At 38.6% G+C, this 16,629-nt stretch overlaps 1 protein-coding gene across 1 annotated transcript in view; it reads left to right on the top strand.

Annotated features, from left to right (window-relative positions):
• The window catches only part of DNAI1 (dynein axonemal intermediate chain 1), a 137,963-nt gene that overhangs the window by 8,648 nt on the left and 112,686 nt on the right, over positions 1-16,629 (top strand). Inside the window, exons 2-9 of the mRNA XM_077171822.1 lie at positions 3,525-3,581; positions 5,438-5,527; positions 6,423-6,503; positions 8,275-8,401; positions 9,784-9,884; positions 10,683-10,862; positions 12,567-12,626; positions 14,693-14,827. Of these exons, the coding sequence (XP_077027937.1) occupies positions 3,525-3,581; positions 5,438-5,527; positions 6,423-6,503; positions 8,275-8,401; positions 9,784-9,884; positions 10,683-10,862; positions 12,567-12,626; positions 14,693-14,827 (831 nt within the window). The remainder of the gene's footprint in view (positions 1-3,524; positions 3,582-5,437; positions 5,528-6,422; positions 6,504-8,274; positions 8,402-9,783; positions 9,885-10,682; positions 10,863-12,566; positions 12,627-14,692; positions 14,828-16,629) is intronic.

Here is a 16,629-nt window from a genome sequence, read left to right as displayed (position 1 = left end):
GCTATGTCCATACAGTGCAGCATTTGACCAAGGATCTGTGTCATAACAAAGTAGTTCTAAAGCATAACTGTTCAGGTTGGATGGAGTGGTTGGAGTTTCTTCAGTTCAAAATACCAGACATAATAATTTTATGTCTTGTCAGTCATGTGTTTGGTCCCTGCTGTAGGGAACTACTTGGCTTAGTTCCAGGGAGCCCCAAAGCAAGCTGTCACAGTCAGCAAGTAGAGGCTGGTAGGAAAGCAGGCATGAAGCATGGAGAAGGATGGTATATCTCACTGACAGACGCACTGAAACCTCCTCCTAGAGTACCCTCTCCCAGTCATACACAAACAGCCATCCTTTGATAAAGGTTAAAAACATTCATAGGGTCAAAGCTAAGACTTTCAGAGCCTGGTTCTGTATTTTGCAATTGTTTGTAAACTTTGTTGCACTCGAAATCTTCTTTATGGGCAAAGAGAAGCCACAAATTATAAAACTAAAAATTTCATGTCAGTGTGACTGAAATTTTAGTCTAAACATTATTGTCTGTCCAGATGTATTCATTAAGGAAAATAAGAAATACTTCTGTGCAAAAAAAAAAAAAAATCATTAATTGTGATACTGCTGTTGAAGTTGTTGAGGAAAAAAAACCAGCTTCCCAGTTTCTACCTCTTTTCTTGTATTTGCTCTTCCAGTGCTCTGATTCCTAAAGTTCAGTTTGATTTTTTTGATTTTGCTGTTGGTGGTGGTGTTGTTGGGGATGTTATGATAAATTGTCAGCAGCTGGAGACCTTCTTTGGGGAGGATTGAGATGTCCATTTTGATAGTTTCTTCTTTACCTGGAGTTTCTTTTATATGCTAACTAATATATTTCCCTTTTTCCATTGGTCTGGTGCTCCACATTACACCTGATATTACTACATATGGTGCTTTTTCAGTGTGCTAGATACTATTTTTTTTCCTTCTTTGCTACACCTAAACCAGATTTTCTTCAGTTCCCCTGTTTGCAGACCTGCAATTCTCTAACTGGCCAGTGGTTAGATGCTTGCAGCTGTGGGGTCTGTCATGCCAAGTACGTGCTCCATGTCTTATTATGCCCTGCCTGTACTCCTCTGTGCCGTATCCTGAGTCTCCTCAGAGTCTCTCTATCATACCAGGCCTGTACTGCATCATTAAATTCCAGTTGTAAAACCATAGTAGTTGTGTACAAAGACGAGGGAAATAGAGTCAATTAGCCACCGGTCCCTGGTTGATTAGAAAAACTGTTCATGTTCTACTCTACAAACTCTTTATGGTAGGGGAAGCAGGGCAGGGTTTGTGTTGCTTCCTTAGAATGCACTCATAGCTGTAGCTTTTTTTTAGTCTCACTTTGAGATTTCAATACTGCTGCAGATATTTATACACAGGTGGCTCTTTGAGTTATGTTAATTGAAATCTGTGCAACTGCTAAAACCAATTATCCAGAGATCGCCTTGGCAATGCCTTTGCTAATGGATAAATGTTTTTGTAGACCCACTTACAAAGGATAATAGTAAGTGGACTTCGTTTCATGTTTAAAATTAAGAATCTGATTTTGATTTGGATCTGAATAAAACTCTGCTCTGAAAATCTGTTTAAGTCACATCAATTCACACATAACAAGGTCCTTGTTAGAGAGAGCTCTTTTTTGGCCATTGCCAAGCAATCACATGGGGGAGACAGGCCAGCTGCATGATCCAGTCATCTCAGTAGTGGTTGTGACACAGGACCTCTTAGCCTCTGCTCTGCAGTCATGGGGGGACTATAAGGAAATGTTATAACTTTTATCTTCTCCACCTGCATCACAAAAATTTGTATTTTGAAGTGAGGCATATTTTCTAAGCATAGAAATGTGTTGTTGTGCTCTTTTTTCATGGCTTTTAATATGTATCTTCTGGAATAAAGATAATCCCTAATGCCTCATTAGTAACAGCAGTTTTATGTGTCTTAGCTTGTACAAAGAGAAATAACACAGAGACACTGTCTCACATTTTTGTTGAACTTTGTTCTCCTCTGAAAATATTTCTTTTCTGAGTTCTTATTGTCAAGACTTAACAAGTGATGGGGCTTGATGAGCAATGCTTTGGGATTCTGGGTCAAAGTCTTTCTGGCTTCTTAATTGTTTAATACCTAGAAAGTAGGTGGTGGAAATGAATATTCAGTTTTCATAATGAGGAGGAATCATGAGGGGAGTGTACGAATCTCTGTGGAGGCTTGTGTTCCTGAAAATGTTCTTAAGACGTATGGAAGACAAGAGGAAGAATAGATGTTGTGATAAAGTGGGGCTTTCCAGAAGAAGAAGGAGGAAAACCAGGTGAGAGAAACAATGGCAGACTTAAAAAGCAAGCTGTGGTTCTTTGCATTACCATGTAGTTGTACTGTGGGAGTCCTTGCTGTGGAACTTGTGCATGCTAAAAATGTGCATGGATTCCAAAATCAGAGAATAAATTTGTGGAGAAAAAGATTCACTGATATGGAATAAAAAGGATAGCATTTCTGGTTCAAGTCCCTGTGGCAAGCTAAGAGGTCATCCTGGAGAGAACAGAATAGATACTTTCTTTTGAACAGTGTTGGTGAGAGATACTTGGCTAGGTGGACCTTTGATCTGAGTTGAAAGGAACACTCTGATGTTCTTCTGAAGAAAATCAATCAGCCCTTGGGAGCTTGCTCTCCCACCCCTTCGTTTTCCTTCCCTCTTGTCTCATACCCCCTTCTTTTCTGTCACAAAGTCAAACATTTTTTTTCTGAGTAACTCCTCTGCTTTTTTCATCCATACCATCAAATGTTGTGATCCTACCTGAAACTGTTCTTGCCAAGGTTTCTAATGTTGTTTCCTTTGCTCGATTTACCAGTGCTCTCTCTTCCTTCACGGTTCAAGGTCCTGTCTGTTGCTCAGCATCTCCTCAGAAGGATCCTCTTCATTTCCCCTCCTACTTTCTGTTAAATTTTCACAAATCTTGGTCAGTGGTGCCCTTCTGTTTTCCCTTGACTCTGGGTAGGGTAGTGTCCCTCTGTAAGGCACCCTATAAACAACTGTTTAATTGTTTTCCTTAAAGCCTATCATAATAATTTTTCTGTGCTTTCATGTGTGCAGGGGGGTTGACCGTGGTTCATTTCCCAGCTGTTCATCAGTATTTTCCATATTTTCTCAATGCTCATGATTTTGTGGGTGTGGATCTATTGTCTTTGGGCTCCCTGTGCCATGCAAGCACTTAAAACAGGGGCAGCCTTTTAGTGTGTTTGACCAAGGCACTAAAATGTGTGTATGACATTTGGAGTGCATCACAGACTAGGACAGACTGGTAGTGTTGTACTAGGACAGAGCCTGGCATTTTTTCATGCTGAAAAATCACTGTCTTGTGTTGTGAAAGTGACTGTTTTTCCTTCAAATGATTTATACACAGACTGCTGGCATACTCAACTTTTAAAACATACCATTGGAGCAAGCATCAAACTTTTATTCTGATTTTGTTAAATCCAGAAAGAAAGTTCTTTGAAAGTTTACATTGGATGTGTTCTTACTTTAGGGCCAAGGTGGACCTTCAGGAGGAAAGGCAGGAAAAGCTGGTAAAGGTAAAAAAAGGGTAAGATTCTCAAGTCTTAAAAAATGTTTTTTCCTTTTTTCAGCTATGACATGCAAACAAGATTTAGTCTGAACAGTGGGGTGTTTTTTTATGAAGTTGGTAAAATATCAATTGATTTAGCAGTAAGAGGTTGCTGTAGGTTTCCACTGAGAAGGGAAATACACCAGCAAGTTAGGACAAAAGTATCACCTGGAACAAAGGTGATACTTTTGGTGTTAAGTGATAATTTGGGTAAAATGCAATATGAAAAGGTTTATTTAAATTAAGATGTTTGGGATATGAATTCCAAAACACTAGCTGACTCAGACAGTGAGAAATCTGCCTGCTCAGTTTAGAAAATTCAAAGTATAGTCCATATTCACTTAACAAAGAAGTACAAGCTGATAATAACTCATGATAATGTTTTTACTATTGGGAAAATAAATTATTTGAATACCTTGATTTAATCTGCCTTCCTCTTACTTAGCTCCACTGGAAGGGTGGAGGATCCACGACAGGGATGGAAGAACAGTCTACATGCCTTTAAATAGACATATTGATAAACAGCTTTTCACTTTCTTGGGACAAATCACAGTCTCATTGAATGTTCCTCTTTTCACCATTTAAAAATGGAAAGTTATTTGCTGTTAAAATTAAAATTACATATAAATATGTTAAAACCATAATACTTCTTATCTGAATCACTTGGGAAAACAGCCACTGAACTAACTGGCATCAGTTGTGTATGATAAATGTCCTACAAGCAGGTGTTCATGTGGGGAGCATTAAATCACAAACAACTGTTCTGCAGCCAGTCTCCTGTGCATCAGAGCGCCTGACCTTCCTTACAGCTTGCCTCATTTCAGCTCCCTTTGGGGAAAGAAATAAGGCTGCAGACTGTGACTTTCCCTGGGCTCTTGAAATATGCAAAATTCTCAGTTACTTTCAGCCAGTGCACATTTTAACACAGCGTTGTGCTTTTTACCTTTGTGGTACTCTGCAGGTAGCAAAGCATTGCTGGGTCCAGCCTCTATAGCTTCAGCCATAAGCTGTACTTACACCTTGGACTCATCCTCAGCTTTGTATGGCTGTAAAGTCAGCAGGCCTGAGAGAACTTTATTTACAAGAATGATTGATTTATTTTAAATCAGCTCATTACACAATTTGAACTGAGGGAGAAATTTTGCCTGGAGCAGTTAAGCACTTTAATCAGCAGTTTTGTGTTCTGACAGTTTTTTCTGTAAGGACAATTAATTGAAATTCATTCCTGCAGTGATTCATTTTCTTTTTAATGACCTTATATCATGACATGAGTCCAGTGCTAGCCCAGGGAGAGCAGCAGTCTGTTGTTTGGAGAATGGAGACATGCTGGCCTTTGCAAGAAATTGGTTAACATTCCTTCAGGAGCCACATCCCTGCAGCTTTGTATTTCAAACTAAATTCTAAGAGTAGCCTATAGAATAATAAGTCAGGAGTAATTGCAGGTTCTTGTCTTGTGCCCTTGAGTAGTCCTCAAGTCCTATAATACCAATGGGTATTATGTGGCAAGGGAAACAGAATTGCCAACTTTTAAACTGAGATTGAAGTGGAATCACTTGAGTTTTGTTATTGGAGTTAATCCAGTTTTGTGCCAGGGCAGGAATTATCTTCAGAGTGCAGCTCCTCCAACTCACTGAACTCCTGCTGGCAAGTGTAGCCATATGAAAATCTTCAGATTTTGGCCTGCCATTTGTGTTCTTCTGCTCTGCTCAAAGCAAAGATGGGTGTGAGAATATTCTTTTTATCTCTCTGCTCTGTGCTTCAAGAGGTGCTGCTTTGGCAAGAAGCAAAACTGTCAGAGTCTTGTTGCATTTCTGAGCTTGTCATTCCTGTTCTAGGATGAAGATGACTTTCCTGAAACGGGAGAGGACGGGTCGACAGCAAGGGCTACAGTCAGATCCCCGGATCAGCTGGAGCTGACTGAAGCTGTGAGTAAAGCAGTGCCTGTCTTGTCATGAAGTGTGTATGAAACTCCATAAGCAGAAGCCTACCCATCAGTTTTGGAGGAAATTCTGCAAGAGTGAAACTTCAGTACTTGGTGAAGTACAGTGTCTGCAGTAACATATGAAATGGCTTCAACAAGAAAACAGGGAGAATGTGCTGTGAAACCCAGTTCTGGGCTTAAAGCACTGTAACTGCCTGGAGGTAATCCAAAAACAAAAAGGGGGCTGGGGCTTTGCTCAGTTAAGGAGGACCCAGAGCCAGCCCTGAGCTTTTCAGGTGCCTGTGTGCAATACACAGGACAGGGAAGTGTCCTACAATTTTATTGCTATTTCTTCTGTTGGTTCAGTAGCATTGCAATTGGTCACCCTTCCAACTGCAGTTGTTTCTCTCTGCTCACTGCCTTATAAAACTCTAGCATTGTTCCCTGTCCTTAAACTACCACTGTGACAGGGAAGCTTTATGTATGTCCTCCAACTCAGGCACTAAAAATAGTTAGCAATATTTTTTTTTGTTTGTTCAGAGTGGTCAATCCTAAAAGTACTGCTACTGAGCTTATTGTTTATTTTTGGACAATGTAAATTTTAAAGACATGAGTTGTCTGTCTCACCCTATAGAATGCAGTTAGCATTTTTCAAGTGATACCGTATCTTAGATAAGAATTAAAATCAAGAAAGCCCATTGAAATACTGTAGTAGGAAGCAGGATGACTGTTCTGGATTCCACTGTGAGCCAGGTTGTCCCCAAGCACTGTTCTTTTGGTGGCATTAGCTGTATATGCGTTATCTGCAGTGAACTGAGCATAAACATGGTGATTTTATTGCTGTACATTGTATTAGTAGTGAAGTTTTATTTACAGTACTATTTTGTTTCATTCCAAAGGAATTAAAACAGGAAATTATACGTACCTTGACAGCTGATAATCCCCATGTTCCACGTGATATTGTCAGATTCAACTTTAAAGTAAGTGTGACATGACGTATAAAACCGGAATTTTTCACAATTAATTGGTTTTGTGTTTTCCTTTGGTTTATAACCAGGTAAATTTTCTTTTAATGCAGTTACATCTTATTACATATTTACTGCCAATGGTTCTTAAAGGGTTTTTGTAGAGCGTAAAAGTCTAAAAACATTGATTCATTTATTTAGAAGTAGGATTTCATAATTATGGTACAAGATCTGTCAGTAAAGGTAATAATTGTACCTAATCTCATGTAGTTACTTTTCCCATTCTTTGGTGGTTAAAGGACAAAAGGCAAAGTTTTTCTCAGTCTGTACAAATTATGTCTCAGTATCCACACTTGAAGATTGAATTGTAGGAGAGCTCAGAAATTTGTTTTGTGAAATCAATGACCAGCTTTATTCATGATGAGTAGGAGTGAGCAACAGACAGCCAGAAAATATCCAAGAGTCTCACCTTCACTTTTATAGGTGCAGGGCACACACTGTGTTACTATGTAGCAGCCTTCTGCCGGACCATATACAGCCACCAACACAGTAGGGACATAGGGAGGGTGGGTGATGGCTTTGCCCTGAATGAAAGGGCATGGAGACAGCTCCTCTAACTCTGGCATTGAATTATTCCCAGATTTAGAGGGGTGTCGTGGTTTAATCCCAGCTGGCTACTAAGCCCCACCATTCACTCAGTCTCCCATGGTAGGACAGAGAAGAGAATCAGAGGAGTAGAAGTGAGAAAACTCATGGGTTGAGTTGGAGACAGTTTAATAGGGAAAGCAAAAGCTGTACAAAGCTAAACAAGGAATTAGTTCACCACTTGAAGCAGATGTTCAGCAATCTCTAGGAAAGCAGGGCTCCATGTCACTTAATGGTTACTTGGTAAGATACACACCGTCATTCCAAACATTCCCTCCCCTCATTCTTATTCTTCCACCCAGCATTCTTTTTCCCCCAGATTTATATGCTAAGCATTCCATATGGTATGGAATATCCTTGGAGTCAGATGGGTGAGTTAATGATGAGATGGGTTGGGGAACAGAACTGTGCAAATGCTGCTTAGCAATAACCAAAACATCCCTGTGATATCAGCACTGTTTTCAGCACAAATCCAAAATACAGTCCCAAAGTACAGTAGCTACTGTAAAGAATATTATCCCTGTCAAAACCAACACCTAAGAGAAGAGAAAACCAAGTAAAATATTCCCATGTCTGTCTCACTTCTGTGCTACTGTACTTGTTCGACCAACCATCGCAAGATTCCAGAGAAAGGAAATCAGTCTTGTGGAATAATAAAAAAAAGCCCTTCTCTTCCATTTGGAGCTGAAGCTTTCCTTATTTATGGTATATAGACAGGTGATCAGTAATCCGTATCTTCAAATTCTCCACAATGACTGAAGTGAGCTCAGTGGTATGCTGTGATTGACATGGTAAGCAAATCAAAGTAATTGAACTGTTGAAACATCTGTGTTCTTTGGTGGCTTGTGTTTGCTTTTAGGTGCAGCTAAAAACTAAATTATACAGATTAAGCTGTTCTTTACTGTGAAGATAGTGAGGCACTGGAACAGGTTGTCCAGAAAAATTATGGATTCTGCAACCCTGAGAGTGTTCAAAGCCAGGTTGGATGGGGCTTTAAGCAACCTGGGCTAGGGGAAGGTGTCCTTGCCCAAGGCAGGGAGGTTTCAACAAGATGTTCTTTAAGATTCCTTCCAGCCTAAACCATTCCATTCCATTCCAGGATTCTATGATTCTATGATTTTGTTGGGTTTTACTTTTGTAGGAACGAGCATACAAGCTAGTGGACGATATGGATCATACAGCCGTTCACTTCACTTTGAATGGATATTTGATACACAAAGATTCAGATGAAGGCAGACGCCAGAGTATCAGATCATGCACTGAAGCAGGTAGCTTTATTGTCTGATACCACGATAATTTTCAGATAGGCACTAGTTCCTCTTATTCAACACGATGGAATGATCATGCTGCATTACCACAGAATTAAACTGCTCCTACTTGGGCTTGCCTGCCTGTTGGCAATCAAAATTAGAAAAATAAGCAGCCAGATGTTTGCTGCAGTCTAGAAAATAGCGTGTGTTTTTTGAGCCATTTGAATGCTAACACTGAAATTTTCCAAGTTATTTAGTGCCTTTTAAACATCTTTAACTACCACTAGTTGGACATACATGTCTAAACTACCTAGCCTATTTTGAAAGTTTCAGACATGATTTAAAGTATTAAAGCAGAAATGTTTGGAATCTGGGTGATTTTTCAGGAAACTATCACATGCATGACCAATTCTTCAATTCTCACCAAGACATATACTTTCAGACAATGTGATATACAAAACCCTGAACTACTTGGACCTTTGATCTGAGCTACTATCAACACACTTAGTGTTCAGACAAAAAGATGCGTTAACCAGATACTGAAAGCTCTGTTGTTAGTAAAGAGTTCTAGGTTTGAATTTTCAGCAGGGAATGATGTACTGTCTAGTGATTTTGTTGTATTTCTGCTGTTTGTGATGGGAGAATTTCTGTCACAATGAGTGTTCTGTCAAAATGGTAACTGCAGGCACAATGATAACACTGGGTAAACTCCTGAGAATAGTTTTTGCTTGGAGTTTCTGAGGGTCTGTGCCTCCTTTATTTTACAATTAACAAACTATGTATGATGATTTGAAGTAGGGCAAAGTGTTTAATGGGATCTTCAATGCCATGAAATCATGGATTTTTGGCAGTGCTTTTCATAGATTCCAAACCAATTAGTTTCAAGTGGCTCTATGCTAGCATGGCTACACAGTCAAGGCTAAGATTGGAATGTAGATATCCATCATTGTCAAACAAGACTAGTATATTAATTTTTATCCATATAAATAAGAACAACCACGTTATAACTTCTGTGTGCTTTGAAAACATTCTTAGTAGTTGTACAAACTGCAGAAAATTCTGGAGGATAGAAAGGTCTGGAGCTGAAGTGATACCCAGAAACAGAGTTACTCAGATCAGAAGGGTTACAGAAATTTGCTCTGAGTTAAAACATTTATTTTTTTATTCCAGTTAATCCAGGAGTACTGCAGATGAATTCTAGAAATACCCTTGTGACCTTTTGGGGCTTTGAGCAAACAATTGATCTCCAAAGTGGGGATTTGTTACTGTGTTGTCTAGTGATACAGAATTACAAAAGGGTACATACGTACATCTATGCTCCAGAAGACAGAGGATCTGTAGAATATTGGATATGATGTCCTGTTATTCTGGGCTCATTCATTTATCCTTTCTGTCATCAGAAGAGACTCCTGCTGAGGAGGAAAAGGCTCCTGTGGAGGCTGCTGCTGAGCCAACTGAAGAGGCAGAGACTAAAGATGAGGAACCCACAGAAGAAGCTGAGGTAATTCTCTATAGCCAGCTAAGAGCTGTCCATTTTATTTTTAGCATTAGCTTTTAAATTACATTACTATAAAATGGGTTTGCTTCTGTGATTGATTATTTTATGTCTGAGATGTCAGTACTGTAGGTGAGAACTTCCATGTTCTCCTGGGCCGCTGTGGTCCTGCTGCCATTTTTCAGATATAGAAGGTAAACAAGGAGATGATACCAGATATCTGTCCTTATCCAGATATTATATAAAAATAAAGTATAATGTGCTGGGATCTAGAATCTTCCTGGACAGTATGTCCATTGGTGAAAAACAAAAATCTGGAGAGGTGATTAAGACTTAACTGAATGAATGAAGTAGTGGCTCGATTTAAAGGCTGATAGGAAAGGAGTAGCCTGTGAATGTCTGTTCTTATCCACATGGTGTCAGAACCCACAGTGTCAGAGTTTCAGGTGAAACTCGTTGTCTTGCAAGGAAATGAAAACACAGGGTAATGGGACTCTAACAAAATCTTGGGGTCCCTGAGTCCATTTTACCAAAGGCAACTGTGCTATATTATCTCTCTCATGTCAGGTATCTCTCTTATGTCAGGTTTTAAAGTAATTTCAGTCCCTGAATGTATATTTTCCCATTCAGATATAATTTCAGAATCTCATTGATCTGAGTGCTGGAAGTCTCCTAATTTGCATCTTAAATATTTAATCTTCAGTTACAGTCTCCTTCACTAGGCAGCAGAAACCAGCAGTCTGAGAAGAAGGAAGGAGATGACTGATTCTCTCAGGGTGAAGTCACTGCTGTTTTTTCTTGCAGGCTAAAGGAGAGGGAGAGGGAGAGGGAGGAGGAGAAGGAGGGGGAGAAGGGGAACAAGAAGCTGAAACAGCTGAGGCAGCAGAGGAAGAGCCTCCTCCCCAAAAACCACCAGAAAGGAAGCTTGCAAACCAGTTCAACTTCATTGAGAGAGGTTCAACTACATACCACTATCCTCTGCGGGTATGTTGCTGTTTCCTTCAGTGACTTGGAGGATCTTTCCTTTGAGAGGGCATGTAGATCACCTGTGTTTGTATCATATCCTGTGATCTATCGATACTATTAGGAAAAAAGGTATAGTGGTTGTACTGTTGTAAAACGTTTGGTCTAGTGACAATGGTGACAGAAAATTTCTTGCCTCATGAACTCTTGAACAGCCTACAAAAAGTTTTGATGCTACTGTAAAACCTTAAGCCTCTACTTGGATATATTTCTCAAGTCTATTTTCTCATCTGAAAATGTACGGAGCAACGTTAGGGTAGCAGCTGAGTACTTGGAATGTGTGAAAGCAATTTCTGTTTGTCACTGTATATTGTATAGTTTTGTACTTCAATTCTTGTTAATGGAGCAGAGATATAATAGATAAGATATAATCTCAAGGACAAATGTGTTTGGGCTTGTATTAAGCATGGGTACTAGAGTAACAAACTTATGTAAGTGTGACAAATCTGTACTTTTTGTACATGGTACATCTCCCTCCCACTCTGCATGCACTTTCCAATAAGTAGAGACCCAAATCCTTATGTTCCTTCCCTAAGCTTTTTGCTGAACCTACAGCCATTCCCTGTGAGCATGTTTTCATGGGGCCTTCTGACTGGGCAATCCTGGTGATGTTGGCTCCTGACAGAGTGCTCAAAAAGGAGTTTCCTACACCAGGTATACAAGTTTCAGAGATAAAATTATTTTGTTTTCCTTGCTACAATTGGAGTGTATATTTCCCCAAAGAGCCTGTCTGTTGTCTTACAGCCATTACACCTAGGGTTAGATGTCTTTACATATGAAGGACTCAGAGAGATATATGAGTTACTGTGCTGCTGGAGACAGATCTCAGGAGAGCTTGTCCAGCAGTGGGGTGCTTGCTATGAAGTTTGAGCTTAGATTCTGCATCTTTCAAAAATCTCAGTGGAAGCTGTGGAATTTCTTATTTCTTTTTCCCAGATCTGAATATTCTCTTCTTCCCAATGATTTTATTGGAAGAAGCTTGTGTGTCTCTGTAGGATTCTGCTTTGAGAGCAGAATATAGACCTTAAATAGCTGCATAATACTTTTATGTGCTGTACTAGATGTGCAGTTTCCACCTCTGAGATGTCTTAATTTCGGAGGTCAGTGAAATGCTACAGGCAGCTTCTTAAAATTTTTCTGATACAACAGTTTTTTGAAAGAAGATGCGGTTCTTTTAATGGAACGTTTCATAGAAATATATTGATTTATTTCAGAATGTTGATGTAAGAATGGTAAAAATATTATTTCAGTAGCATCAGAAGGATTGACTGTGTTCAATTCTTTTGTTCTGATTGTTGTATCCAACTGGCTTTTTAATATATAGAACAAAACTTCTCAAATTTGGTAGGATGTCATAACTGATACCAGAATTGGTACCAGAACATTTCAAATTATAGAGGTGAAAAAAGCCCATTTGAATTCCTTCAAAATTAACTGCTGAAATATTTGAAGTATGTGGGAAAAAATCAAAAGCTCTTGTGAACATTCTTTTGGCTCACAACAAAATCTTTTTATAGTTGCACAATCACCAACAATGTTGTACATTGCCCTAGGAGTCATTTGGATATCAAGTTATTCATACAGATTGTTTCCACAACTAGACTGTGGTACTGCAGAGAGCTTCAATGCTGAGATTATGCTTCTTCAAGCTTTTTCTTTTTTCAGGAAAAAGGATTGCAAACTGACCCTGCACCTTTTGAAACTTTCTCAGAAAATGTTAACCAGGTAAATGTATATCTATATCTATCTCCTTTTTATCTTTAAAGTTATTTTAGACTATATTTTGGAAATTGAGGTGTGAGACAGTTAAAACCGAATTATTGTGTTTACATTCCTTGCAGTGGAATGAATTCCTTTACTGTGGCTTTGGTCTCCCATTTGACTTTGACAGCAAACTAGTATGACGCTCTCTTCTGCCTTAATGGGTGAACTTGCTCATGGTTTATATTTCTAAGGTTCAGTGTCTCAGTTTAGATGCTTTTCACTGGTTTATTTTTTGCCAGCCACCCTGACCTGTCTGCTTTAGACAGTCTTAAGTGAGTGGGAATGAGGAAACCACAGGGTGAGAAGAGTTTTGGATTCAAGAAGAGGTGGGCTGCAGCCTGCAGGGTACTGGCTCCTCTAGGGATATAGCTCTCTCTTGGAGTATTGTTAGGAATTTGGCATATGCAGCACTTGGGTTTTTACTCTAAGTTTAGCAGTATGCAAAAGCAGGTTTCTAAAGCCTGAAGCTGAACCAAGTGAGAACTACAGCAAAAGGGACTGTTGCAAGAGTCTTAACTCTGCTTTATGTAGCAGAAATGTGCCTATCTATTCATGATGAAAGGCTCTGTAGCTTTTTCTGCATCCCTTAAAAATGTAAAATAAACTATTTTGGATGAAATTTCACACAAGAAATATGTTGTGTCTTTCAGTGGAAAGGGAATCAGCCAAGTCTTCTGATTAATTCTCAGATATTTGTGAAATGTAATTGTGCTTGTCACAGATATAAACATTGTTTCAAACTAGTGTATCAAACTGGTATTGAAAACACCGTTTGAGTACCAGTGAGTAGAGGAACGGGAGAAGACACTGTAACATAATGGCAGCAATTTAAAAAATGCTGGTATAGGAAAATGATAGGAAGGGAATGGAAGTATCTCTGTCAGGTTAAAAACTGTAATCTATTCTATTCCTGAGCCTGAAATTACAGAGTAATTGGCTTGAGATCTTCCTTCCCTCCAGCTGGAGTTTTCTTCCAATTTTTTCCTTATAGTGAGATGCCCCGAGACTTAGAACACAGATCTTTAAGATAATTAGCCCCTGACTAAGATTTTGCATTAAATGTTTGAAAGCTTAGAGGAAAGGTTTTCCTTTGATTTCTTTTTGTATTGTTGAAATTTTCAGTGGGTCTAAAATAGTGTTTTTATAGAAACTCTTTTTTCCCCTCAGCTCTTTTTCCTTTATGTTCTTCCTTATGTTCACAATCTCATATTCCAAACTTTTCTGTTCTACCCCTTCTCATACTTGTCTCATCTTCTTTGTCCTTTCCCCGATGTTTGGAACATCTTTCCATTTTATTTCTGCAAATTTACAACACAATACAGTTTGGGTTTTTTTTTTTTTCCTAAAGAGTTCTGCTATCTTTATTTCAATGTTCTAGTCTATAGTCTATATTTGAATCATACTCCCTATCCTAAGCTAATATGTCAGATTGCCTTTTGTTTTGTCCTGAAAGAAAAATACTGGCCTCAGATACAATACTAGGATTTCAATACTAATGAATAATCCTTAAGAGAAGTTACTTTTGGATTACTCAAGTAAGACATGTGTGGCATGTGGCATAGCAGAAGATGTAAAACTGCTCTCAGTTTCCATTTGATCATATGCTGCAGAGTTGGAGTCCAAATTTAAATTGTGTTAAGCTTCTACAATTTAATTTTCCAACACCACATGAGAAATGTCATAAAGCAAATGTTTAATGCATGTTTCCTGTTAAACACTGGTGAATTAGCCAAACACAAAGTCCTGCAAAAATAAAGGTACAGACAGAGTCAAATAAGCAAGTAGAGTGTTGGAGGAAAAAAATTATTAAGAATGATGTAATGTTCTTAAAATAAGACATGCTCCATCATTCTTGAAAAATCCTGGACCTTCAGTCTTCACTTTTTGTGTAAGAAGACAGATGTTCAGCTAATTCCAGGAGCAGTTGAACTGTTGTGATGACTCTCATATTTTTTGTGTTGGTGTAGTTGGCTGTTCTCAGGAATATGATCAGGTCTTGGTAAATCCTGCCTCTGTCTGTCCCTCAGTGGTTTATCTATGATTCCTATATGGAGGAACTTGAGAGAATGGAAAAGGCAAAAGAGAAAGAAAAAGCAAAACCTGCGGCAGTAAAGAAAGAAGATCAGAAAACTGGAAGAAAGTTATCCGTTGTGGAGCCACCGGTATGTTTCACAATGTGGGGAAAAGGTTGTTCAAAGTGCTGGTGGGTGCATCTGTAGAGCAAGTCAGGTCAAAGTAAATCATGTTGGCTGTGTAGCTTGTTGTCTTAGGAGGCAAAAAACACCTTTAGGAAATGCAAAAGTTAGTTTTTGCTAGAAATTGAATTCCCAAAACAGGATTTCTGTTGTGCTGTATAAAACAGGATTTTGATTTTGCATAATCTTATTTTCAAACCAGATTTCCAAGTGAGATATATAGCTCTTGGGTTTTGTGCACTGTGTTTGTTTCACATTTTTGATTATTATGTGAGAGATAAAAGAATGAACTAGGTAGAAACAGCCTGTGATTTTTCAAAGAGTTGTAAGGGATGATGGTTTTACATACAATGTTTCAATCTGAAAAGCACTGAAATTTATGAATATTTCAAAATACAGCACTGTAGTAAAACACTTCTCACTATTTTTTAATTTTAATTTTGAATAATTTTATTGAATTACAATTTATACATTTTCTAATTATAGATACCTAAGTGGCATGCTTCTCAGAATATCAGGTGTACTAACACATGCCATGCCCTGACCTGATGCTGTGACCTTGCTGTGAGAGTGATACTGACTCCTAATCCAGATTCAGGAGTAACCTAGGAGTACCTTGTGTGAACGACAGTTCATTCTATCAAAGTGACAGTATCCCTGTCTTAAAAATATTATCCCACTTCAAACACCAAGTGTACAATGTATAGGACAATATGGCAACCCTGAAAGATCTTCTTCATGTTCCAAAATGTTTTCAAGGGGTTCAGGAAGTTTCTATTATGGTTTAATTGGCTGGTTCTTTCTTCCCCAGTCTAAGGTAAACAATTTAGAAGGCAAACTGAAATAATTTCTTTAATGACTGGAGCAAGATACCCTGAGAATTATAATACAGAATCATGGAAATCAGTTCATAACTTTCTCCTAGAATAGGTGTAGACATATCAACATAAGATAAAGATATAGATAGATAGATAGATAGATAGATAGATAGATAGATAGATAGATAGATAGATAGATAGATAGATAGATAATGTGTGTGTGTGTGTGTGTGTGTTTAATAAGAGCTGACTCCTGAAACTGGCTTTAGCTCTTTCCTACCATATGGCCAATACAACTGCAGAGGATTTGGCTGGTTTAGCCACAAGGCAGCACTGTGCCAGCATAAACCTTACAGTATAAACAGACCAGGAACATGTTCTGATAGGCTTCTTCCTGTGAATTGTGCCTTGGAAATTCACTGTCCTTTTGAAAACCAGTAAACCTTTCACCTGTGTATGTTTTGGAGAATTAAGCCTCAAGTCAACATTGCAATTACAGGCTTAAAGGGTGGACTGCTAAAAGCTAAATGAAAATAAAGTGAAACCATATTGTAAAGCACCTGCTGCCCACTCTGCTGACAACAGTGGGAAATTGAAATCCAGTCACTCATGCTATCTGTCCCTTTGGTGTTTTGTTTTTCACACTTAACACATTCCAGGGGACTTGAAGGGAAACCAAAAAGTTGATGCACTGAATAAGTGAAAGGAAATGCTTCTTTATGCAGAGCTAAAGGGACCTCAGACCCAAACTGAGGTCCTCTGTAAGGCTGATCAATCAACCTGAAGTGTATGAAAAACCTGATGAATTCTTCTCTCATTAACTGGGAAAAATGCAACTTGAAGAACTCCAAGGCTCAAATCAGACTTAAAACAGTTAATATATCTGTTCAGATATAGATGTATGGAAATTAAAGGCTGATGGCATCAGAATCTGTATTTCTGGCCTCAAGT

The sequence above is a fragment of the Agelaius phoeniceus genome, chromosome Z, assembly GCF_051311805.1.
Source record: "Agelaius phoeniceus isolate bAgePho1 chromosome Z, bAgePho1.hap1, whole genome shotgun sequence".
Taxonomy (NCBI): Eukaryota; Metazoa; Chordata; class Aves; order Passeriformes; family Icteridae; genus Agelaius; species Agelaius phoeniceus.
The sequence above is the reverse complement of the archived record's forward strand: the minus strand, read 5'-3'. Positions and strand labels throughout refer to the sequence as shown.